Source organism: Dasypus novemcinctus, chromosome 23 (assembly GCF_030445035.2).
Source record: "Dasypus novemcinctus isolate mDasNov1 chromosome 23, mDasNov1.1.hap2, whole genome shotgun sequence".
In the NCBI taxonomy this organism is placed as follows: domain Eukaryota; kingdom Metazoa; phylum Chordata; class Mammalia; order Cingulata; family Dasypodidae; genus Dasypus; species Dasypus novemcinctus.
Window position 1 is genome coordinate 13,766,478 of NC_080695.1, and position 25,644 is coordinate 13,792,121.

Genomic DNA, 25,644 nt, shown 5'->3' on the forward strand with positions numbered 1-25,644 from the left:
AACCCCGGGCCTCCTTGACCTGTGTGGAGCTGGCCCATGCGTAGTACTGATGTGTGCAAGGAGTGCCATGCCATGCAGGGGTGTCCCGGCGTAGGTGAGCCCCACGCACAAGGAGTGCACCCAGTAAGGAGAGCTGCCCAGCATGAAAGAAAGTGCAGCCTGCCCAGGAATGGCACTGCCCCACATGGAGAGCTGACACAACAAGATGATGCAACAAAAAGAAATACAGATTCCGGGTGCCTCTGATAAGGATAGAAGCAGTCACAGAAGAACACACAGAGAATGGACACAGAGAGCAGACAACTGGGGGGGAAGGGGAGAGAAATAAATAAAAAATAAATCTTAAAAAAAAAAAAAAAAAAAAAAGAAAAGCAGACAGACACAGCAAGTGCAAATAGCAAGAGGAGATGTAAATAAATAAATAAAATATTTTTAAATGATAAAAAAAATAAAAGGTATCTAAACCAGAAAGGATGAAATAAAACTGTGCCTATTCAAATACAACATGATCTTACATATAGAAAATCCTAAAGAATCCTGACCAGAAAAACTGTTGTGCTAGTAAACATATTCAGTAGAAGTTGCAGATTATAATATCTGCCAATAAAATGAATTATATTTCTCTTTGCAAATGATAAGCAATCCAAGAAAGAAAACAATCTTGAAAAGGAACAAACTGGAGGACTCAACACTTCCCTTTTTTCCAAAACTTGTTAGAAAACTGCAATAATCAAAACAGTGTACAAGGAAAGACACATACACCAGTGGAGTAGAACTGTGCGTCTGGAAATAAACCCTCCCATTTATGATCAATTGTTTTTTGACAAAGGTGCAAAGATAATTCAATGGGGAGAGAACAGTCTTTTCAGCAACTGGATATTCACATGAATTGAATGAAATTGAACTTCTGTCACACCATACATGATAATTAACCCAAAATGTATCAAAGACTTAAATTTAAGAGTTAAAACTATAAAACTCTCAGACAAAATGGGTAAATCTTCATGACCTTAGATTTGGTAGTGGATCTTAGATACAATACCAAAAGCACAATTAACAAAATTTTTTAAAAAGATGACTCAGACTTTATCAAAAATGAAAGTCTTTTCTGCATGAAAAGATATTACCATTATCAAGAAAGTGAAAAGAATGATAGAAAAATAGTTGCAAATCATATATCAGATATGGTCTTATTCACAATATATAAAAACTCTTACCACTGAACAACTAAAGGAGGAATCAATTAAAAATGAGTAAATGACTTGAAAACATTTTTCCAAATAAGATTTACAAGTGGCCAAAAAGCATTTGAAAAGATGCTCAACATCATTAATTACTAGGGAAATGCAAATGAAAACCACAGTGAGATACCACTTCATTACCAGTAGGATGGCTGTAGCCCACTCTCCCCACCCCCCCAAAAAAAGTGTTGGCAAGGATGTAGAGAAGTTGAAAACCTCATGTATTGCTGATAGGAATATATAATGGCATGGCTGCTGTGGAAAACAGTTTGGCAGTTCCTCAAAAAAGTTAAATAGAAATCCTTTATGACCCAACAGTTCTACTCATAGTTACATACCCAAAGAATTGAAAACGGGAGTGAAACAGATATAGCATTATTCACAATAGCCAAAAGGTGGGAACAATCCAAATATTGTCCATCCATGGATAAATGAATAAACAAAATGTAGTACAGAAATATATCGCAATATTATTCAGTCTTGAGAAAGAATGAAGTTCTAATACTTGTTACAATATGCCAGACCTTGAAAACTATGCCAGGTGAAAGTAGCCAGCCTCAAAAGACCCGGCATTGTATGAGTCCCTTTATATGAAGTATCTGGAATAGAGAATAAGTAAATCCCTAAAAGCAGAAGACAGATTGGTGGTTGCCAGAGTCTGAAGCAGGGGGGGCGATGTAAATGTTTAGGACTTGTTATTGGTGGCTACGTACACCGTGAATGTGCTAAATACTATGAAGTGTATGCTTTAAAATGGCTAATTTCATGTTACGTGAATTTCACCTCAATAGAAAAAAATTCAAAAATTGACGTTTTGCCTTTGTCTTCTTCCAGGTCTGAAGAAGCAAACAAAGCCTTTTCTGCAGCTGTGCAAATGCATGATGTGCTGGTGAAAGCCTGGGCAATGTGGGGCGATTACCTGGAGAACATCTTTGTGAAGGAGCGGCAGTTGCATCTTGGTGTGTCTGCCATTACCTGTTACCTACATGCCTGTCGGCATCAGAACGAGAGCAAATCAAGGAAATACTTAGCCAAGGTGAGGCCAAAAGAATTTTCTTTGACCAGAGACCATCTGAGAGCCTTCACGCTTGGACCCAGGCTGGCTGCGAGGCATTATTTCCTGTGTTAACTCCTAATTCTCATTGCTTACATTTCGGGGCTGAGGAAGATTGAGGCCTCAGTTCTTAGCAACCCAGGACTTTAACGGTGGCCAAACCTAGATGAGACTAGTTTTTTTTTTTTTTTTTTTTAAGAATTTTTAAAAAAGATTTATTTATTTCTCTCCCCTCCCCCCCCACCCCAGTTGTCTGTTTTCTGTGTCTATTTGCTGCGTCTTTGTCTGCCTCTGTTGTCAGCGGCACAGGAATCTGTGTTTCTTTTTGCTTCATCATCTTGCTGTGTCAGTTCTCTGTGTGTGCGGTGCCATTCCTGGGCAGGCTGCACTTTCTTTCGCGCTGGGCGGCTCCTTACGGGGTGCACTCCTTGCAGGCATCAGCACTGCGCATGGGCCAGCTCCACACGGGTCAAGGAGGCCCAGGGTTTGAACTGCAGACCTCCCATGTGGTAGATGGACACCCTAACCACTGGGCCAAGTCTGCCATCAGACTAGTTCTTAAGTTTACTGGATCCTTGTGATCTCACTCTGGGTAGAGATTCCTTTGGACTGATGAGTGGGTCTCGAGATCCTGGACGTGAATGAGATGTGATCCTCTAGCTGCAGAACTTGGGGCCCACACAGTCCAGACTGAGGTGGTCAGCCCTGGTGGCCGACAACATGGAGGCGCTGCGTGCACAGCCGTGGAGAAAGGTCACGGTCACTAGTGTTTTCCTCCTCACGTGGCGCTGGGCGCAGGGTAGGCAGTTGAGAAGTGGTTGCCAAACAGGTGGTCCCTTGAGACTGAGAGCCTTCTTTTTCCTCTCAAGAAACAAATAAATCCCAGAAATAGTTCTTGCAGAAACTGTAAGAATAAGTTTTCTCTTTTTTTGTTTGTCCATTAAAGGTTTGGATATCTTAGAATTCCTTGACGTAATGTCCTGTTGCAGGATGAACGGCAGTAGTGTAGTTAAAGCTGACTGTAGGGACACAAGGCAACTTTGGGAACACTGCCTCCATGGTGGTCAGCTCAGATTTTAGCAGAACTGCCTCTGGTTTTCATTAGATCGTGCTACGCCTGTGAATTAGCAGGTGGGCAAGCCTAGTCGTCTGCCTGTTGCTGCCATGGGGTCATGGTGTTGTCATGGTTGCTAGCAGTGCAGTTAGGAATTGTCCTTAAATCTTCATCGAAATAAAAACTGTATTCACATCCAGGTTTTATTCATACTGTGAGATCTCTAAGTTGGCAATACTCTTGGCCCTTTTGTAGATATTTTTCCACATTGCCAGTAAAGCTGCTCACTATGTTTAGTTTTGTTTGTTTTTTTTTTTTTTTTTTTTTGAGGTAGTGGAACCACGGATTGAACCAGGGACCTTATATGTGGGAGGCCGGCACTCAACCACTGAGCACGTTGGCTCCCTTGTCTGTTTACTTGTTTTTTTGCTCACTGTCTGCTTGTTGTTTATTTGTTGTCTTTAGGAGGCACCGGGAACCGAACCCGGGACCTCCCATGTGGGAGGTGGGCATTAGCTGCTTGAGCCACATCTGCTCCCTCTCTGGTATTTTGTTGTTGGGGGAAACATTTCATTTGCTTAAGGACCTCGGGATTTTTGTCAGCTCCAGAATTTTCCATTCTGTCTTAGGTGCTGTGGCTTTTGAGCTTTGATGATGACAAGAACACTTTGGCAGATGCTGTGGACAAGTACTGCATTGGCGTGCCACCCATCCAGTGGCTGGCCTGGATCCCTCAGCTGCTCACCTGCTTGGTCGGCTCAGAAGGAAAGCTGCTTTTGAACCTTATTAGCCAGGTACGAATGAAATATAACTTGGTTTACCAAAAAAATCCTGTCTTCATTTCTCATTCTTTTTCTCTAAAAAGATAGCATACTGAGGGTCAAAACTGAGTCAGAGGTATGAAGAGTTAAACATGGAAATATTGGTTGATACAGAGCACAACAGAGTTGAAAACAAATGTAAATAGCACTAAACATGTCCTTTCTTCAGCCTATACTTAACAGAATATTGTAGTGCAAAAAAGAAACCAGTTATCAGAGTTGGAATGAAATACTTGTTAGAATGTTACGGTATTAGACGTTTAATTTCTTTGCTTGACTGTCTTGCCACATGATAAAAGTAAAATAAACATCTGTGAAAATGTAAGAACACGCGTACCTCCTCTGAGAGGTGCTCAGTGAACTACATCTGATTCATACTGTCCATGTGATCTCTCGTCATGTGCAAGGAGCTCTTCTGATGAAAACTTACCTGCCGTTGTGCAGTTCAGTTGCAGCTGTGAGAGGCCACAGGTTGCGCAGACAGGGGATGGGGTGGGAAATTGGCAGACTGGGGTCCTGGGAGCTTTCCTTCGGCAGTGGTCCCAGAGCGTCCCTTGCCTGTGAAAAGACTGAGGTCTGTTGAAAGGGTGTCAGATACAGTACCTGTGCTTTTTTTTTTTTTGTCTGTGCCTGTGATTATTATTATAAAATGATAGAGTAATTCAACTTGTCATGAATGAATAGCACAGTAACCAAGTATTTAAGAATATGTCGCTCATCATTCTGGTCATCCCGTTTAGTTTGCCCTTTACACGTAGTGCATCCTCTTTCTTGGGAGGATGTCTCTGTTCTGGGGATTTGGCTTCAAGTTTTACCTTCCAGGTGCAGGGTCAGTCTGTTTGCTGTTGTCTTTCATTGGGCATCCTTAATGTATGTCAGCAGCGGAGCTAGATATTCTGCCTTTGTTCATGCTGTGGGCACATTCTAAAGGGCCAGAATAGCCTGGTAATACCTACTCAGCCTTTTGAAGGAGCCATAAAACCCCAGGTAGGTAAACGTGGTGCTACTTACCTGAAGTGGACATTTTTTGGTCTCCTTGCTGCCATCCTGCAGGCACAGGTTATTCCCTAATGGACCTGATGGTTAGCTTGTTAGAATTAACTCAGGCTTCCCAGGGAATCTTTGGCAAATATTAATCTCACTGGTGCCATCATATTTTCCCCTTGCTCTTAGCCTCTGGCTAAGATCCAGAGGCCTGTGCATTTTGCCTTTCTCAGATTGGCTGAATACAGTGGAGGTGGGATTTCTCTGTCCCTCACAGTTCCTGGGCAGAATTGATGAAATGCACCATTTCGATCTTTCTTCTATCTTTTCAAGCTGAGCTAGATTTTTGCCTGCTCTGTAGTTGGGGGAGTAGTCCGTGGTGTAGTAGCCACTTCCTTGATCCAGGTGCAGGTCCATTTGTGCCCTGACGTCAGTGTTAAATACTAAGTGTCTGCAGCCAGGAGCCTGGTGGGGGGCCAGTACCTTTACTCCCGTGTGTCTCTGAGCAGGTGGGACGAGTGTACCCCCAGGCCGTCTACTTCCCCATCCGGACGCTGTACCTCACCCTGAAAATAGAGCAGCGGGAGCGCTACAAGAGCGGTAGGTCTCCAGGCGGGTGTCGGCAGGCCCGTGCATGCGTCCTCGCTTCCTAGCGCAGCCAGTGTGTCCTCAGCCAGCGAGGGGCCATTTGGGGCGGGAAGGTGAAGCGCCATGTCTCAGTACAGTTGATGTCCCTCCTGTCACGACACATGGGGACACTCAGTCTACCTGAACAGCTGGCCCATAAGTAGGACAAGTACACCGAGTTTTCAGCCGTGGAAATTCATGAAGTTTAATGTCTCGTTAGAGTTAGAAGTGCCCCAGTGAGCTTCGTGTAAATGCTGTTCAGGTTCCGAGGGACATCTTCAGCTGGCACAGAATGAGCACAGAAAGCAGACTACCAGGCGTTCGTGCAAACTGACTTTTACACCGTCCTGAACAGTCTTTGTACATAAAGAAAAGTTCACTTAATGGTTCTAGTTATCCACTAAGCGTGGTGCCTTGTTAACCATGTAAAAGGACTGTTTGCTTCACATTGTTTTTATTTTTATTTTTTAATTATTTTTCTGTTTGGCGCGTCGTCATCTTTTTGGTGCGTAGCTTCGCTGTGTGTGGGGGCCTGTGCCTCGCCGCGCAGGTCCGGGACACCTTTTTTCTTTTTGTGCCAGGGGGTCCTGGGGATCGAACCCACCTCCTCCATGTGGTAAATGGGAGCTCAATTGCTTGAGCCACAGCCGCTTCCCCACATGACTTTTAACATCCAGACATGGGTGCCAGGAGAGCAGCGTCTTCCTAAGGAAGTGACTGTTTGCTGGACCGTGCTTGCAGAACCCGTTAATGAGCTGGTGGATTAGGGGTGGATTTAGCTCTAACCTGCGGAGAATCTACTTGGGCAGACTCATGTTTTGGTCATGTCAAAATTAAGATTTTTTTTTTTTTAGTTCAAAAACTATAGTGAGCTGAAGCCACAAAAATAGGGTTCTGCAATCTGTTATAGAGCAAGTGACTGTATTTTTCAAAAATATCATTTTACTTACGTGGTTTGGCCTTCTTAAGTGAAAAATGTAGACTTGCTTATTATTATGTTTATTAATTTATTTTTCTAGGAGGTACCAGGGATTGAACCTAGGACCTCATACATGGGGCGCACGTGCTCAACCTCTGAGCTCCACCCGCCCCCCTTATTAATGACTTCTAGATTTTTTGAGACACAGTAGCAAGGGGTATTTTCCCTTGTGTTTTTAAAATGCTCAGCCTTCCTCATCAGCCGAAGTGCGAGCATCATGACCATGTGCACGCGGCTCACTCAGGTTCTCTCTAGTCTGCATTTTGCCGCGTTTGCTCTCTCGTGCGTTTTCCCCTGACCCGTGGGTGCTCGCCTGTGGCCGTGTGAACAGCCTTGTGGGTGCAGTGCACCCCCGGGAACCAGCGCTTCTTTGGCTGGTGGGTCCCTTCCAGCCCCGAGCGCTCACCTCAGCCAGCTTGGCGCTGACCTTGGCGTTGTGTGTGTTGCTCTCAGATTCTGGACAGCAGCAGCCCAGTTCAGTGGGTAACCAGTCCCATTCTGCATCAGATCCAGGGCCCATCCGAGCCACGGCCCCCATGTGGCGCTGCAGCCGGATCATGCACATGCAGCGGGAGCTCCACCCCACCCTGCTGTCTTCCCTGGAGGGCATCGTCGACCAGATGGTCTGGTTCCGAGAGAACTGGCACGAAGAGGTACTGGGGTGCGGTCTTGGGAGAGGTGGGGTGGCACCTGGGGCCGGGCCAGGTTGTTCCTTGCATGGGTGCCTGTGTTTTCATTAGATTTCAGTGCCTGGTCATTTTATAAAGGCCGTTTTTGTTGTTCAGTTTAACAAAGGGCCAGGCAGATAGTTCATCTCTGTGTGCTAGCCTCGCTTTAAATAGTTGAAGCAGGGGAGAGGGGGGGTGGGGGGGTGGGGTTGAATGGGACCTCACATATATATTTTTAATGTAATATTATTACAAAGTCAATAAAAAATAAAAAAATTAATTAAAAAAAAAAATAGTTGAAGCAGGAGACTTCAAAAGATGAAATTCAGAAACCCACTTTTGCAGTTTGCTTATTCCTTTCCTCACTTCTCTGCCTGGTCTCTTGGTGCGGATTTACCAGGGCGCAGTGGTGGGTATGAGCGGGAACAGTGGAGCAGGTCGGCAGCTCGTGTCCAGACATGGGGACGTGCCAGTGCTTTCTCCTTGCTGGTGTGAGCTTACACCAGCGTTCACCGAGGAAAGCCTCTGATGTCTACGTGTTTATCTAGTTGGGCCACGGGACCGGCTAGTTACTACAGTAGAAATCCTGCGTGGACCCATGTATTAGCCTGCAGCTAACCAGCAGAGGGTGTGCATGGGACCACAGAAAGGCGTGTGGTTTGTGTCTTTTCCTTCTGGACACACCCGCGGTAAAAAGGCCAGCTCACCGGGTCCAGCACACAGGCAGTTCCATCTCTTCTGACATGTCGATTCTGTGCCTGTGGGTACCAGTGCTGGGCAGACACAGACATGACCTGTGGTGAAAGCACGTGCTCACTGGATGTTCGGGTTGGTCAGTTACTTAACCAAGAACTCTGTTTTGTGAAGTGTTTCTGGTGCCATTTTCTCTAGGTTCTCCGGCAGCTCCAGCAGGGCCTGGCAAAATGTTACTCTGTTGCGTTTGAGAAGAGCGGAGCAGTGTCTGATGCCAAGATCACCCCACACACTCTCAATTTTGTCAAGAAGCTGGTGAGCACGTTTGGGGTAGGCCTGGAGAACGTGTCCAACGTCTCGACCATGTTCTCCAGCGCGGCCTCGGAGTCTCTTGCCAGGCGGGCACAGGCCACCGCCCAGGACCCTGTCTTCCAGAAGCTGAAAGGCCAGTTCACAACCGGTGAGCTCTGCTGGTCTCTTTCTGTCCCTCAGGAAAGTTCTACTTAGAGTTTTTCCTTGGTCTGTAACATCTAGGCCAGTTATATGCTGGGCACGGGGGGTTGCAAGGACAGGCTGCCCACACGCTCCTCTGCACTGCCGATGAGGCCTCCCGCGCTCGGGGTAGCTGCCTTCGCCAGTTGCTCAGTCCATGCTGATGGGGACACCTCCGTCACTTTCGGTGTATTCGGATCAAGTCACCGCACAACACTTGTATCTGAAGCAAGCTCTAGGCAAATGAGAATGCAGGAGAAGGTTTCGGATCCGCTTGGGTCAGTGCTGGGCAGACAGGGCCTTGGTGCTGTGACGGGCGTGTGCGAGAAGCGCCTGCGGCGCAGCCTGCCCCCTGCTTTAGCCAGGAGGTGGGTTCTGCGGCCCCTCCTCGAGGCTCCCAGGGCAGAAGGGTTTTCAGGTTGACAAGAGGGCTTCCACTTGTGATGCTAATCTGATAGGGAATTGGTTTTTTCTTTAAAGGACCTCTAAATTTAATTCATCTTTCAATACGAAATCTCGGTAAAATCTAAGATACATTACCTAGGGCTTTTTAAATGATTGAAAGGAAATGTACATTTCCTTTCTGTCATTTTAGTTTCTTGCCTTAATTCCTCCTCATTCACTCATTTAGGACTGTCCTGCATATTTTTTCCCTCTTCCTTAGCTTCAGATTGCTGAGCCCCTTGGCTTTGGGCGCAGGGGCCTTTGTTTCTGGGTGTGGGGCTCGTGTCCAGAGTGGGGGCTGTGAGGCCTGGGCTCTCAGTCCCCGGGGCACTGCCCGCAGGGACGGCGCCAGGGCTCGGCTCCTCCTGTGCGAGGTGGGCGAGCTGGTGAGCCGGGCCGCCGCGGGCCTGCGTGTGCCCCTCGCCCACGTCCTTCCTTGACGGGAGCCTGTTGTCCTGGGGCGAGGTTCCGTGCTGGGGGCGTCCTCTTCTCTCCCTCCTCCTCCTCCCAGTTGGGGCAGGCATGAGAGGCCCCAGGCTACGGCGTCTGCTCTTTCAGGCCTTGACTCACCCTTTAAAGCGCAAGAGGGACATCAGATGTTCTGTTCCAGATTATATATGAATCACACCTGTTCCATAGCTTGTAGGTACTTGGGCAGGGATTTTTTCATAAATTAGAAATAGCCCAGATTAAAATGTGTTCAATTGTGTTTTGTTTTAAAGATTTTGACTTCAGTGTTCCAGGATCCATGAAGCTCCATAATTTAATTTCTAAATTGAAAAAATGGATCAAAATCTTGGAGGCTAAAACCAAACAACTTCCAAAATTCTTCCTCATCGAAGAAAAGTGCCGTTTTTTGAGCAATTTCTCAGCACAAACAGCTGAAGTAGAAATTCCTGGGGAATTTCTGATGCCAAAGCCAACGCATTATTATACCAAGATTGCTCGGTGAGTGAGCCTGCCAGGGTAGAGGGTAATTAGCATGCCTCGCCCTGCGCAGGCAGCCGGGGCGGGGGCCAGCACAGGCTGGGCCTTGACTTCAGACTTGGCTTTGCCTCCTCCCGGTATTCTCTTCTTTCCTGCTCTATAATTGGAGTAATTAAGCACCACACAAAGTCTTACTTAATTCATAGGTCAAATGTCTTGATTGAATGGAATTTGTGTTTACTTTCAAAAGAAGCTTTCTGAATTGCGCAGGCCTGGATGACGTGCAGTTTCCCCATCTCTTGTCAGCTCCTGAAGTGCCACATCCAGAGCAGAATCGGAACACTGTAACATTTACTGGCACTTGTTGCGTCTCATTTTAAATGTGAAAGTGCTCTGGAGAGGCTTCCTTTTTCTTTCTGGAGTGGACACAGTGCTCTTCTTTTTCACGCCTCTGCTATTCACTTCCCTCCCTCCACATCCTCCTCAGACCTGGCCCATGTGGAGCAGGGGTGGCGGGGCTGTGCCGGGCTCCAGAGCTGGCTCCCCGGGACGGGGTGCCAGGGAGCCCATCCTGCCCGACACCCCAGCCCTGGCCCCTCCTAGCTTCCAGGTCAGGAGTCTGTCTTTAGCTGCTGAAGGTGGACCTGGTGACATAATTTTCTGAGCTCTAGTTTCATCTTCTGCCGTTCATTCCCCCCTTTCTCTGACTGTTCTTACAATGTTTATGTAAAGCTCTATTTTCTTCTGAGAGAAAAGGGCTGGAAATGAGACTTGGGGAGTCTGTTGCATTGCCCACTTGTCTTGGTAGGTTTATGCCCAGGGTGGAAATTGTGCAGAAGCACAACACGGCGGCCAGGAGACTGTACATCCGTGGGCACAACGGCAAGATCTACCCTTACCTGGTGATGAACGATGCCTGCCTGACGGAGTCACGGAGGGAGGAGCGCGTTTTACAACTGCTGCGCCTGTTGAACCCCTGCCTGGAGAAGAGGAAAGAAACCACGAAGAGGCACTTGTTCTTCACAGGTATGAGGGCCACACGCCAGCGGGGCTCGTGAGTGCTTCTTGGGCTCGCTTGCCGCTCACATTCGCCTTTGCGGGTTTCTGCCTGTGCTGTCCGTCTCCGTAAGGGAGGTTGTTCTGAGCGGGCCGGGCCGAGCACGGCCCCGAAGCACAAAACAGGACCCCGTGGCAGAGCCCCTGCTCCTGGAGAAGCCACTCCCCAGCGTTAGCCCCCTCCCCAGACGACAGGGCTTGACATGTGCATGTTGGGAGAAGGGTGCACCGGCGTAGCCTCACCAGGCACCTCCTATGCGAGCGGGCGCTGGTGGTGCAGGGGCCTTGCAGTCGCAGTAACGCCACACTTGGGGTTTCAATTTCAGGTCAGCTCTCTGTGAACTTCTGGACCACTCGCTACTATCTGTAGGCATTGCCGAGGTTTGCCTGCTGGAGTGAAATACAAGATTTGGGGAAATTCAGGAAGCCCAGGGAAAGCCATAGATATCTTGCTCAAGTGGCAGCCAGTAACTTCACCTTCCGAGTGAAGTCTTCCCATAACTGTGTCCTTGTGGGTAATTTGTGGATGCCCAGTTTCTCTCTGTAACAGGGACAGGCTAAGCACAGCTATAATCCTAACCAGAGAAGAGACCCCTTCTTGAGACACTGAGTTTAGGATCCTAATTGCAATGCATATATTCTGGTCCTGTATGCAACTTCCTTCTGACAGATAATGTGTCATCTAGCCCATTTTGACTCAAAATCTCTGTCCCTTAAGTTCACTACCCTCCCAAAAACAATAGATTAAAAAAAACAAATCTAGGGAAACGAACTTGGCCCAGTGGTTAGGGCGTCTGTCTACCACATGGGAGGTCTGCGGTTCAAACCCCGGGCCTCCTTGACCCATGTGCAGCTGGCCCACGCGCAGCGCTGATGCACTCGAGGAGTGCCGTGCCACGCAGGGGTGTCACCCGCGTAGGGGAGCCCCACGCGCAAGGAGTGCGCCCCATAAGGAGAGCCGCCCAGCGCGACAAAAAGTGCAGCCTGCCCAGGAATGGCGCCGCACACACTTCCCGTGCCGCTCACGACAACAGAAGCGGACAAAGCAACAAGATGCAGCAAATAGACACAGAGAACAGACAACTGGGGGGTGGGGGGTGGGGTGGGGAGAGAAATAAATAACTAAATCTTTAAAAAAAAAAAAAACGAATCTAAAGGAAGCTTGAAATGCACGGTAAAAAGCTGCTTGCATTTTAAAGCGTATCTAGCGTTTTCTTTACCTTTTTTTTTTTTTTTTTAAAGATTTATTTATTTATTTAATTCCCCCCCTCCACCGGTTGTCTGTTCTCTGTGTCTGTTTGCTGCCTCTTGTTGCTTTGTCCGCTTCTGTTGTCGTGAGCGGCACGGGAAGTGTGGGCGGCGCCATTCCTGGGCATGCTGCACTTTCTTTCGTGCTGGGCGGCTCTCCTTACGGGGTGCACTCCTTGCGCGTGGGGCTCCCCTACGCGGGGGACACCCTTGCGTGGCACGGCACTCCTTGCGTGCATCAGCACTGCCATGGGCCCGCTCCACACGGGTCAAGGAGGCCGGGGTTTGAACCGCGGACCTCCCATGTGGTAGGTGGTCACCCTAACCACTGCGCCAAGTCCGTTTTCCTTTACTGTTGATCCCAGCCCTTGATTAGCTCTAAGTTTCAGACCAAATACGTGCCCTGGAGTCATTTTGGAATTTCTTATTGGCTGGAGCATGGTGCGAGCCAACAGCTGTGACTTGACATTAGGCTGAAGTTGGGATCATCTGCAGGGCCTGGAGACAGGCTCAGGCAGGAACAGGCCAGGGGCCGCTGCTCTGCCCTGCCAGCAGAGCAGGGCTCTGGCGGCTCCACACCAGCCAGGCTGAGTTTTGCTCCCACCTTCCTGAAATCCCTCAGCTCCCTCCAACTTTACTTTAGTAAATTATCTTAATATCATTTGATCTCATCGTAATAAAGTATTTCATGCACAACCAACCCCCTGAGGTAGGTACTACTATTGCCCCTACTTCCTGATGAAGAAACCAGTGTTCACGTTGCTCAGTCACTTACCTTGAGGTCACGTCGCTGCTCGTCAGGCAGACTTGGGCTGCGCCTGTGGGCAGGCTCAGAGCCCACCGGCCGGGCCACTCAGAACGAGCGTGTCGCGTGTGGGAGGTGAGCGCGGGAGGCCAGCTGCTTCCTGAGCTGAATCTCGAAGGCTGGAATCACGATATAGCGAGGCAGTTTGAGTTACTGGGTAACTGGGATTTCCAGGTTCACTCTGGTTGCTTTCCTCATTTGAACCATAGAACACAAAATGATTGGAGTGATTTTTTTTTTTCTTAAAAATCCCAAAAATGAAGCCTAACGGTTCTAGGTGTGAGGACGAGAATTAACTCGTTAACATGCCTTTGAGAAAGGCCTCTGAAAGAGTGAATTTTTAAAGAATTTTTGTTCGTCTGTGTCATAAACACAGGGTTATATTCAGCTCAGGAGTTGTGACCCAGTAGACTGGCCCTTATGTCATCATCCTCTGCCGTGTGGTCACACAGGTTCTTCCTAATTCGCCCCCGAGAGGTGTTTCCTCTGCTCACCAAGGCGAGGCCGGGCCCTGTGGGAAGCCCCCGTACGGTGACAGCAAGTCCTCACCTGTGGTCATTCTCTCAGTCTGACCCCTACCCCCACCCTGTTTTCCTTTCTGCTTTCTCCCTAGTTCCCAGAGTTGTGGCAGTGTCCCCACAGATGCGCCTCGTGGAAGACAACCCCTCTTCACTGTCCCTCGTGGAGATATACAAACAGCGCTGCGCCAAGAAGGGCATCGAGCACGATAACCCCATTTCCCGTTACTATGACAGACTGGCCACCGTGCAGGCCCGGGGCACCCAAGCCAGCCACCAGGTATAAGCTGGGGATGGGCAGGAGTACGAGCCCCCGCCCAAGGGCACCATGAGCTCCTGCTTTCTAGGCACAGTGCTTATGACAAGTGTGCTCAAACAAACGAGTGGAGCAGGCTAGTTTAAAATCACTTTTGACTTTGAGGTGGTAGAAATCAGAGGGCCTTAGTTGCGAGGCTTTGCTGTGGGAAGTTTGTTATAACCAGACAAGGTTAACTTTTAAATCCCACGGTGGGCTGAATACCTCTTAACTTGCACTTAAAGCTCAGAATTAGGATTTTTAAAAATTAGTTTACAGCAAACTTGTTTGTCAGCCAAACCTGCTCTGAAGTGATGTGAGATGTTAACTGATGGGCTTAATGTCCCGTCCAGCTGGTTTGCTGCTGGGAGCGTTAGGTAGTGTGCAGTCCGCGTGTTGCATATACTTTCCAAACCATGTCTGGCCCAGCTATTCCCGTGAAAGTGGAACCACCGCGTAAGGCCTGGGTGGCTCCCCCTGCAGCCCCTCTGACAAAGTCCCTCTGCACACCGGTAAGAAGCAGGGCAAGTGTGGACTTGGGATTAGAAGGTTTTATCCAGGCTTGGGTGGGGTGACAAGAGGCAACTATTTTGCCCTGCTCCCCAGATGCCTTTCTGGTCCTCTCTGTGTTTCCTCCAGAGAGAGAGCGCTGAGGCAGGGGCTGTGACGGTGCCCTCGTTCTCCCGGGGAACTCCTTTTGTTTAGGAGCGGAACCACCGAAGGGGTGCTTGTTGCACCGGCACGGCACTGCTCAGGGTGCAGTGGGGCTTGAGGTTGTCCAGGAAAAGCGTCGCCCCACTTTTTACAGGCACAGAAAGTGTGGCCTCTGTGGCCTGGGCACGGACCTGCCTTGAGGCTAGGCGCCAGCACGTGGTTGCGCACAGCTCCCGGCTGTCCTGCCGTGGACTAGAGGCTGTTGGGAGAGGTCACGGTGCTGAGCAGCTTTTCGCATGCCTGTTGGCCACTTATTTATCGTTGGAGAAGTGTCTGTTCAAGTCCTTTGCCCATTTTTCAGTTGGATACTTTGTCTTTTTTACTATCGATTTGTAAGAATTCTTTATATGTCCCAGCTACGAGTCTCTTAGCAGACGTGTGATTTGTAAATATAAGTGACCATGGGTTGCCTTTTCACTTTGTTGATGGTCCTTTTAGTACAAAAACGTTCATGTTGATGGAGACTGTTTTTTCCTTTTGTGACCTGTGCTTTTGCTGTTGTATCCAGCAGCCATAACCCAAGGTAATGAAGATTTGTTCCTATGTTTTCTTCTAAAAATTTTATAGTTCTGTCTCTTACATTTAGGCCTGTGATCCATTCTGAGTTAATTTTTACGTACAGTGTGAGGCAGACGTTCAGCTTCATTCTTTTGTGTGTGGTTATCCAGTTATGATAGCATCATTTGTTGAAAGGACTCTCTTCTCCACGTTGCTTTGTTTTGGCACCCAGGTCCGAAATCAATTGCGTTATCAGTTCTTGACCTTCTTGCTGAGATCTAGTATAAAAACCACTGGACTCTGAATGTAATGCTTAGTTGTGGACTCTCTGTTCCCTTAATCTGTATGTCTCCTCAGGCCAGGAGCACACTGTTGTGGTTTCCATAGCTGTGTAGTAAGTTGTGAGCTCGGGAAATAGGAGTCCTCCAATGTTGTTCTCTGTTTTCAGGACTGTTGGGGCTATTCTGGGTCTCTTGCATTTCCATATGGGTCAGCTTGTATACTTCTGCAAAAAAAAGCCAGCTGGGATTTTGTTAGGGATTCCTTGAATCTGTACATTAATTTGGGGATTATTGCTATCTTAACAATATTAGATCTTGTAATATATAAATATGGTATGTCTTTCCATTTATTTGGATTTTTAAGTTAACATTGTTTTGTCTTTTTCGGTACACTGGTCTTGAACTTTTATTCCTAAGTGTTTCAATCTTTTTGATGCTCTGATAGGTGGAATTGGTTTCTTAATTTCATTTTGGATTATTTGCTAGCTGTGAGTGTACAGAAATATAATTGATTTTTGTATATTCATCTTGTATCCTACAGCCTTGATGAACTTATTAGCTCTAATTGTTTTGTTTTGTTTTTCATACAGATTCTTCAGAGTTTTCTGCATATTAGGTCAGGTTATCTGCAAAAAGAGGAAGAGTTTTACTTTTTCCTTTCCTATCTGGATGCATTTGATTTCTCTTTTTTTTTTTTTTTTTTTAAAGATTTATTTTTTTATTTATTTAATTCCCCTCCCCTCCCCTCCCCCCCGGTTGTCTGTTTTCTGTGTCTTTTTGCTGCGTCTTGTTTCTTTGTCCGCTTCTGTTGTCGTCAGCGGCACGGGAAGTGTGGGCGGCGCCATTCCTCGGCAGGCTGCTCCCTCCTTCGCGCTGGGCGGCTCTCCTTACGGGGTGCACTCCTTGCGCGATGGGATCCCCTACGCGGGGGACACCCCTGTGTAGCACAGCACTCCTTGCGCGCATCAGCACTGCGCATGGGCCAGCTCCACACGGGTCAAGGAAGCCCGGGGCTTGAACCGCGGACCTCCCATGTGGTAGACGGACGCCCTAACCACTGGGCCAAAGTCCGTTTTCCTGATTTCTCTTTTTTTGTCCATTTTCCTGACTAGAACCTCAGGTACAATGTTGAATTGAGGGTGGTGAGAGTAATATACTTGAATTCCCAATCTCGGGGAAACTTTCAGTCTTTCCGCATTAACTGGGATGTTTGCTCTGTTTTGTTTTTTTTTTAGATACCTTAGCCCACATAGAGGAAGTTCCTTATAGTCCTAGTTTGCTGAGTGTTTTTTATCATTAAACGGTGTTAGATTTTGTCATACGCTTTTTTTTTTTTAATTTCTCTCCTCCTTGTTGTTTGCACTTGCTATCTGCTCTCTGTCTGCTTGTTGTGTGCTCTCTGTGCCTGCTGGTGCTCTTTTTAGGAGGCACTGGGAACTGAACCTGTGGCCTCGCATGAGGGAGGGAGGTGCCCAATCGTTTGAGCCATCTCCATTCTCTGGTTATTGTGTCTCCTCGTAGTGTCAGGTTGTGTGTCCACTAGCTGTGCCAGCCCTCTGGCAGTGAGACAGTGAGACGTCAACTCACTGTCGTCTTGTCTTCTTTAGGAGGCACCAGGAATCGAACCCAGGACCTACCATGTGGGAGGCAGGCACACAACTGCTTGAGTCACATCTTCTCCCTTGTCATATGTTTTTTCTACATTTGTTAAGATGATTATATGGTTTTTGTCCTTTATTATCTTGTTAATATATGGTATTACATCATTTTTTTTTTTTTTTTTAATGTTAATCTAGTCTTTCACTCTTGGGATCAGTCCTCCTTGGTCATGGTGTATAATTCTTTTTACTGGTTGCTGGCTTCAGTTTGCTAGGATTTTGTCAAGGATTTCTGTGTATCCCTGAGGCATATAGGTCTGTAGTTTTCTTATAATGTTTTTGTCTGGTTTTGGTATCAACATAAATAATAACTGGTTGCAATAGATTGGTCTACTCTCTAGGAGGGCTAGCAAAGGGTTGGGTTGGTATTCTTGTTTAAACGTTTGGTAGAATTCATCAGTAAAGCTGCCTGGGCTTTTCTTTTTGGGGTATTTTAAAATTACTATTTTCAGTCTCTGCTTGTTCTACTTCTATTCAGGTTGTCTCTTCTGGAGTCAGTTTTGGGAGTGTGTGTGTTTCCAGGAAATTGTCCATTTCTTTATAACCCATCTAATTTGTTGGCATACAGTTGCTTTGTATTCCCTTTTACTCCTTTTCTGTGTTACTGATGTCCCCTTTTTCATTACCAATTTTAATAACTTGAGGCACCTCTTTTTTCTCTTGGTCAGTCTTCTAAAGGTTTGTCTATTTTTTAGATCTTTTCAAAGAACCAGCTTTGTTTTTGTTGATTTTCTCTATTGTTTTTCAATTTTCTATTTAATTTATTTTCGCTCTAATCTTTATTTTTTGCTTCCTCTGCCTGCTTTGAGTTTAATTTGCTTTTTTTACCCTTCAGATAAAAGATTAGGGTATTTAATTTGAGTATTTAATGATCTTAATGTTGATATTTATGGCTCCGAATTTCCCTTTGAGCATTTCTTTCATGGCATCCCCTAAGTTTTATTTTGTGTTTTTGTTTTCAATTATCTTAAAATATTTTCTCATTTCCCTTAGGAATGTGTTGTTTAATTTCTGCTTCCTTGTGCATTTCTCAAAGTGCCTTCAGTGTTGTCTGAGTTCATTCCATTGTGGTTAGAGAACGTGCCTTGGAAGGCTTCCAGCCTTATGATTTACCAGGACTTCTTGCACCGCCCAGCATGTCGCCGCTCCCCGAGAGGAGCGTGGAGAGGAGCATGGAGATGAGCGGAGAGGAGCGTGGAGAGGAGCGTGGAGATGAGCGGAGAGGAGCGTGGAGATGAGCGGAGAGGAGCGTGGAGATGAGCGTGCGCACTCGAACGAGGGGCGTGTTCTGCCCGGGCTGGGAGGCGCCTTCCATAAGCCTGTTAGGTCCAGTCAGCTTGGAGGGTTCAGGTTTTCTCCTTCCTTCCTGCACTTCTGCCTGGTTGTTGTCGCCATTATTGTCAGTGGAGGGCTAGTGCTGAATTGTCTGTTTCTTCCTTCAGTTCTGTCGGATTTAGATTTAAGTATTTTGGGTGCTCTGTGCTAAGGTCCATTTATTTATATAGTTACGTGTTGCTCATAGATTGAGCCTTTTCCTGTATCCTTTCTCTCTCATAACAATTTTTATCTTACATTCTGTCTTGTCTGGTATTAGTGGAGCTAGCTATTCCAGCTCGCACTAATGCTTACTATTGGCGTGGTATATTTTTTCCTGTTGTCGAATCTAAAGTGTGTCTCTTGCAGGTAGAATATAGTTGGATCATGTTCTTTATCCATTCTGGCAATGTTTGCCTTCTGAGTGGGGTGTTTAACCCATTTATTTTTAAAATCTTTACACCTTTATTGAAGTGTAATTGGCATGCAATACAAACTGCAAGTATTTAAAAAATATATAATATGATGAATTTTGACATGTGTACACCAGTGAAGCCATTAGCCCAATTAAGATAATGAGTATATTCACCACTCCTGAAAGTTCTCATGTCCTTTTATAAAGCACCCTTTCCTCCCTCTCAAAGCCCCACACCCCCTGCAGGCCAAGGCAATCACTGATTAGCTTGCTTTTTAAGATTTTTTTTTTAATTTAATTACTCCCACCACCACCCCTTTGCCATTTTGTGCTCACTGGTGCCTTCCATGCCTGTTCGTTGTGCTCTTGTCCTCCTCCTAGGAGGCACTGGAAACTGAACCTGGGACCTCCCATGTGGGAGGGAGGCAACCAATGGCTTGAGCCACGTCTGCCTCCACTTGCTGCATCTCTCATTGTGTGCTCATTGTATCTCTTCGTTGCATCTCTCTGTTGCATTGTCTTGTTTTGTTAGCTCGCCATTCCAGCCCATCAGTTGAGCTCACTGTCTTGCTTGTCTTTTTTTAGGAGGCACTGGGTACCGAAACCAGACTTCCTGTGTGGTAGTAGGATGCTCAGCTGCTTGAACCACATCTGCTTCCCATGATTTGCTCTCTGTCACTGTGGATTATTTTGCTTTTTTTAGATTTTATATATATGGAATCATTCAGTATATGTTCTTTTGGTTGGCTTCTTTTACTCACCATTGTAGTTTTTATTTTCATTCATGTTTTTGTGTACCAGTAGTTCTTTCCTCTTGCTGAGTGGTATTTTATGGTGTGGACATGAATATGCTACAGTATGCTTCTTTATTCCTCTGTTCTTTGACATTTCCGATGTTAACATTTTGAGGCCATTATAAACCAAGCTGCTGAGGGTGTTGGTGGATCATGTGTATTCATTTCTCTTGAGTGAATACCTAGGTGTAGAATGAATGGCCAGGAAATAGGCTGCCAGATTTAGCAGTTATAAAAATACAGGACACCTGGTTAAGTTGGCGCTTAAGCAACAAACAATTCTTTAGTATAAATATATCCTATGCAGTATTTGGGATATGCTGAGAAATAATTTCTGCCCACTAGAATATTCCATTTATGTTTAGTGTAATAACTGGTAGGGTAAGGATTTGTCTGCCATTTGCTATTTTCTGTATTTCTAATGTCTTTTTTTCCTTCCTCCAGTCATTACTGCTTTCTGTTGTGTTATGTAGGTGTAGTGCACCATTTTAATTCCCTCGTTTGTCTTTTGAGTGTTATTTGCTTACTAGTTGGCCTGCAGGTTACAAACATCTTACCTTGAAAAATCTAGTTTGGATTAATACCAACTTGATTCCAGTAGTATACAGAAATTTTACTCCAGAGTAGCTTTCTCTTTCCTGTCTCCCCTTGTGCTAATATTGTCAGATAAGTTATATCTGTCTATGTTACAAGCCGATCAACAGATTTATAATTATTTTATGCAGTTGTCTTTTAAATCAGGAGAAGAAAGGAGTTACAAACCAAAAATTTATAGTCTTGAATATTTAGCCATGTAGTCATCTTAACTGGTGTTCTTTATTTGTGTGAATTTGATTTGCTGTTTTGCTGCTGAAGAACTCCCTTAATATTTCTTGCTGGGTAGGTTTTATGTAACATCTGTTGTATTTTTAGATAGCTCCTTCAGTTGATAAAACTGTTGTCTTCAGTGGCCTTTGAGTTGAAGCAGCGTCCTTGGTTTCACCTATACTTTTGCACCTTTGTTGATTGGCCAGGTGTGTTCTGTAGTTAGCCTGTGTGGAGTAGTTTTCAGATACTTCCTGGTAAGACAACTATCACGTCATTGTGAGGCTTCTGTCTAAACAGCCCCGTCGGTGCTTTCTAGCATGAAGGAAGGAAGGAGCTAGAACACGAGGTGCAGCCCCGAATGCAGTCAGATAGCACGCTGCCTGCACTGGTCGATAGCATCGACTCTGCTGGCGCTAATGAGTAAGACATTACAATTTCAGAGTCGACCTTTGAGAAAGAAGCAAAAAATAATTCATCCATTAGTAAGTGAGATGAAAGAGTCATGGGATGATATACTCTGCTATTGGAATGTTGGGAGAGCTTCCCCAGATTTAACTTTTTTTTTTAAAGATTTATTTTATTTCTTTCTTCTCCCCCCCCCCCCCCCGTTGTCTGCTCTCTTTGTCTATTTGCTGCGTCTTCTTTGTCCGCTTCTGTTGTCAGCGGCACAGGAATCTGTGTTTCTTTTTGTTGCATCATTTTGTTGTCAGTTCTCCGTGTGTGCAGCACCATGGGCAGGCTACACTTTCTTTCACACTGGGTGGCTCCCCTTGCAGGGCGCACTCCTTGCACGTGGGGCTCCCCTATGCGGGGGACACCCCTGCGTGGCAGGGCACTCCTTGTGCGCATCAGCACTGTGCATGGGCCAGCTGCACACGGGTCAAGGAGGCCCAGGGTTTGAACTGTGGACCTCCCATGTGGTAGGCAGATGCCCTAACCACTGGGCCAAGTCCACTGCCACTTTTTTTTTTTTTAATGTAAATTTCATATTTCACAGAGGGGGAAAGTGGTGTGAGTTGGCCAGTCTCTCTGTCTGTGTGTCTCCCTGTCTGTTAGTCTATTTTTAAGGCAGAAATACACTTAATTCCCTTAAAATTACTTCAGGTTCTTCGAGACATTCTCAAGGAAGTCCAAAGTAACATGGTGCCACGCAGCATGCTGAAAGAGTGGGCTCTGCACACCTTCCCCAACGCCACAGACTACTGGACCTTCCGGAAGATGTTCACCATCCAGCTGGCCCTGATAGGCTTTGCAGAGTTCGTCTTGCATTTAAATAGACTCAACCCCGAGATGCTACAGATCGCTCAGGTAACTGGGTATGAACAGCCGGGCCTTGTCCACTGGCCTTCTCCACTCTGCTCTTTGTTTCTAAAACATCTCCATCTGAAATGCAGGACACAGGCAAACTGAACGTTGCCTACTTTCGATTTGATATCAACGACGCAACTGGAGACTTAGACGCCAACCGTCCCGTCCCTTTTCGCCTCACACCCAACATCTCTGAATTCCTGACCACCATCGGCGTCTCCGGCCCCTTGACCGCCTCCATGATCGCCGTGGCCCGGTGCTTTGCCCAGCCCAACTTCAAGGTAGGCCGCGCGCCCGCCTGGGCAAAGCGCGCTCCACTGGCCCCACGCGGCCTGCAGCTCTGCCAGCAGGAAGTTAGGAGAGCTGGAGTGGGGGGTCCAGCGGTTCCTAGGGCAGCAGTGGGGGCGTTCCTCTGTGGGAAAGACCCTGGTTCACAGTTAATGCCTCCTCCCTAGCCAAACAGAAAGTGGGCGAACGTGCGACAAAGGAAAAACACTTTATTCATTTGGGAAAATGGGTTTTAAAATGTGTGGGATGAGGAACCCAGTCTAAAAAAAACTGAAATGCTCTACAGCTAATCCCCACCCCCACTGCGTGTTCAGTACGTTTACTCCCTTGGAAAGCTTCCTTCCGTCTCCCGTTTCCTATTTTGTCAACCTTTTGGGTGTACAAGGGCAGAAGCCTTCTCTGTAGGTGGCACCTCTTACGGGCTGTGGCAAGAACCGGCAGAGCATGACACGACCAGTGCGGCGGTCCCGGGGTGGGTCCTGGCCTCGTCCCCTGCTCTGGCCTCTCAGTCCTGCGCCCGTCCCACCAGCCACCGCTGGTCCTTCTGGCTCCCTCTAGGGCAAAGGTGCCCACCACGCGACCCCTCCCTTGGTTTGCTCCTGTCCTGCCCCCCCCCAGCACCCACAGGCAGTCGTTCCGCTCACACCCTGTCCTGCCTCGCTGCTGCAAGCCCCGGGTCAGCTCTGCAGACCCTCCCTCTCCCTGGGGCAGATGCCTGGGCTCAGAAAAGTGTGCCCTTGCGGGCTGGCGGCCTTTCCGTTTGTGCCTCTGAACTTTAAAGGGGTTCTTTGTGGCTTGGGGACCCTGGCAGTGGTCGCAAGCCTGGGAAGCGAGTGCTGTTACTTCAGCGTCGGTCGCAACGTTGTACCGCGAGCTCGTCGCTGCGTGCCAGCTCTTCCTGCCGCCTGCCTGCGCCCCTTCCTTGTTCTCCTTGCTAGAGCTCTCCCACCGCGTCGGTAGACCATCGGTATTTTCTGTTCCTCCCTCCGCGCTTCCCTCTCTTTTTCAGACTTCCCGTTGACTATTTCTGTGCTCTGTCCTCGGGGCATCTTTGCAGCACACATGCCCTGGGTGCTGAGGTGACAGGCAGGGACCCTGCCGGCACCATCCCGCCCAGCAGCCCCCTCGGGAGGTGCTGGGCTAAACGCAGGTCCTCTCGCCCCCCTCGCCAGGTGGACGGCATTCTGAAGACCGTGCTCCGGGACGAAATAATTGCTTGGCACAAAAAAACCCAGGAGGACACGTCCTCCCCGCTCTCGGCGGCTGGGCAGCCGGAGAACATGGACAGCCAGCAGTTGGTGTCGCTGGTCCAGAAGGCGGTCACCGCCATCATGACGCGCCTGCACAACCTCGCCCAGTTTGAAGGTGGAGAGAGCAAAGTGAGCACCCTGGTGGCCGCCGCCAACAGCCTGGACAACCTGTGCCGCATGGACCCCGCCTGGCACCCGTGGCTGTGAGCCGTGCCGCCCGGAACCCGGCCTCGTTGGGAACTTACCCGCGGGCGCCCCGCGGCGTCGCTGGGCCGCGGTGATGTTCCCGATGGTTTGTGTGGAAGAGGGTGACTAGTTGTAGAAGCAGCTGAACTAGGACGATGACTAGGCAGTAGAAACCCGCTGTAAGCTTTTACCACAATTTTTTAAGAAACCAGTATTCCCCAGTCTGGCTTTTCTTTGTGGATTCTCTTTTTATTGTGTTCCTCCCTCCCTCCGTGTGAATGTACAGATGGAACTGTAGGAAACAGTACAGGCCGTTTTTTAACTCTTTGAGAAGTAACATCTTCCAGGGGCTTTTTGCTTTGTACAGAACTTTGTAACAAGTGTACAGAAAATCCATTTTGTTAGAGAAACTGAAAATGATGAAAAAATTGTGCTGATTTTTCTCTTAGCACAAACCTTTATGCTGTATGTAAACGCTTCGGGAATCTTGCTGGGTGACACAGATAGACAAGGCTTTGTCACCTGTGGGAAATGCCATTCCTCTGTGCATTTTGGGTTTGGATTCACCTGAGAGAAAACAGAAGTGTAAGAATTGGCAAGTGAATCTCACGCTTTCTATCGACTTGCTCTTCGATGTCTTCTAGACATTTACTATCATTGTACCTGAAGAAAGTCACTTCTTCCTTCCTAATTTAAAAAAAAAAACAAAAAAAACAACAACGAAAGTTGTTCCGTTAACTCCTGTCTCTGTTATGTTCACATTTTATAAATCTGTGTATTGAGAATGTTCTATCTAAATTTGTACAGTGTGATTTTTTTAGAATAAATATTTTATAAAAGGATTGTCCATCCTTTGTGTGTATTAAAAGGCTTTTCCTGTGAGATGCCCCCCCGAGCGTCGCTCAGCGCCTGGGCCAGGTGCGGTGTCCCCTTGGACTCAGGCGTGCTCTCGCTTGGACCTCGGGTCCGACAGCGTGCGGGAGGGGCTTTTGATGTGCCAGCGTTCCCAGGCACGGAGCCCTCTCGGTACTCTCAGCTACACGAGCGCGTTGTCTCTAGCCGTCCATGCCGAGGGCTTCTCTTGTCTACATTCCAGGGGCGTTGCGGCGAGAAAGCACAGCGCCCCTGCCCTCAGGCGGTGGGGGAGTCAGGACCACTGACTCTGGTGGCCACAGGATGACGACAGCAAGGCAGGACGAGGGAGGAGGGCGGGGCGCCCCTCTGGTTCTAACCTGGATTTGGGGCTTTCAAGGACTTGCCCAGCTGGGAAGCACTGAGCGTGCGCCCTGAGCACAGTAGAGGGGCCAGGACAGCAAGCAGCAAGGCCATCTCCGCCCTCGGCTCTCCCCAGCCGCTGCGCCTGCCCCGTGGTGGGCGATGCCTGCAGCGGAGAGCACTGCCCCGGGGCGCAGCCAGCGGCGGTGGAGGCAGCTGGGGCTTCCGGCCTCCCTCGCGCTGCTGGCTGAGAGCCTGGACGCGGATCTGCTACAGCAGGTGGACGGGAGGCCGATGGAGTCGTGTCTCCCCAGGCACGCTCAAGTCCTGACTCGTAAATAGGACCCTTGGCCATCAGGGTGGACCTTAACCCAACCTGTCTGAAGTCCTTAGAAGCAGGAAATTCAGAGTTCAGAGAAGCCAGAGGTGGGGGGAGAGGTGGCCGTGTGACGCGGAAGGGGTGTGCCTGCAAGCCCAGGGCCCGAGGACCGGCAGCCGGCACCAGAACCCGCAGGCTCCGGGGAGCGCGGGGCCTGCGCGCACCTCGGTCTGGAGCCGGTAAATCGCTGTCGTTTGGGCCGAGCAGCGTGGGGTGTTCGCCCCAGCAGCCTGGCAAACAAGTCTTCGTCGTCACCTCGGGCCTCCCGGCCTGGGGGGCCGACAGCGCGCAGGGGTGCCCTCCCTTTCACTCAGCGGGGATTTCCAGCTCTGAGTGGGCGAGCAGCTTGTCCAGGGTCCCAGAGCCACTCGTGGAGAAGCTCGGCTGGAACGCGGCCCGGCCTGGCGCCGACCCGCCACGCTCAGCACGAGCAGGGTCCCGCGGCTCTCGCGGTCTCCCCCAAACCAGATGGGAGTTTTTCACGATGACACACAGGTCTGGCTGCAAGCAAGTGTCTCGGGTTCCTGCCTAGCAGGACTGCGTGGACAAGGACAGGTGGTTGCAGCCTGGCAGCCGTCGGCCCCCGTCAGGCCGAACCCCCCGAGCGCTTTGCTGCAGGAGGCCGTGCGGG

At 48.2% G+C, this 25,644-nt stretch overlaps 1 protein-coding gene across 5 annotated transcripts in view; it reads left to right on the plus strand.

Moving 5' to 3' along the window:
• The window catches only part of TRRAP (transformation/transcription domain associated protein), a 125,792-nt gene extending 101,531 nt beyond the window's left edge, over window positions 1-24,261 (plus strand). For 3 of the 5 annotated variants that reach the window (XM_058285800.2, XM_058285801.2, XM_071211147.1), the window contains 11 exons: window positions 2,076-2,277; window positions 3,979-4,143; window positions 5,664-5,754; window positions 7,214-7,413; window positions 8,320-8,581; window positions 9,780-10,005; window positions 10,793-11,010; window positions 13,707-13,891; window positions 21,492-21,695; window positions 21,782-21,976; window positions 23,156-24,261. In XM_058285800.2, coding sequence (XP_058141783.1) covers window positions 2,076-2,277; window positions 3,979-4,143; window positions 5,664-5,754; window positions 7,214-7,413; window positions 8,320-8,581; window positions 9,780-10,005; window positions 10,793-11,010; window positions 13,707-13,891; window positions 21,492-21,695; window positions 21,782-21,976; window positions 23,156-23,440 — 2,233 coding nt within the window. In that variant the 3' untranslated portion in view covers window positions 23,441-24,261. The remainder of the gene's footprint in view (window positions 1-2,075; window positions 2,278-3,978; window positions 4,144-5,663; window positions 5,755-7,213; window positions 7,414-8,319; window positions 8,582-9,779; window positions 10,006-10,792; window positions 11,011-13,706; window positions 13,892-21,491; window positions 21,696-21,781; window positions 21,977-23,155) is intronic. The other 2 variants (XM_058285802.2, XM_058285804.2) reach the window with 1 other exon arrangement.
• Window positions 24,262-25,644: the final 1,383 nt, after the last annotated feature.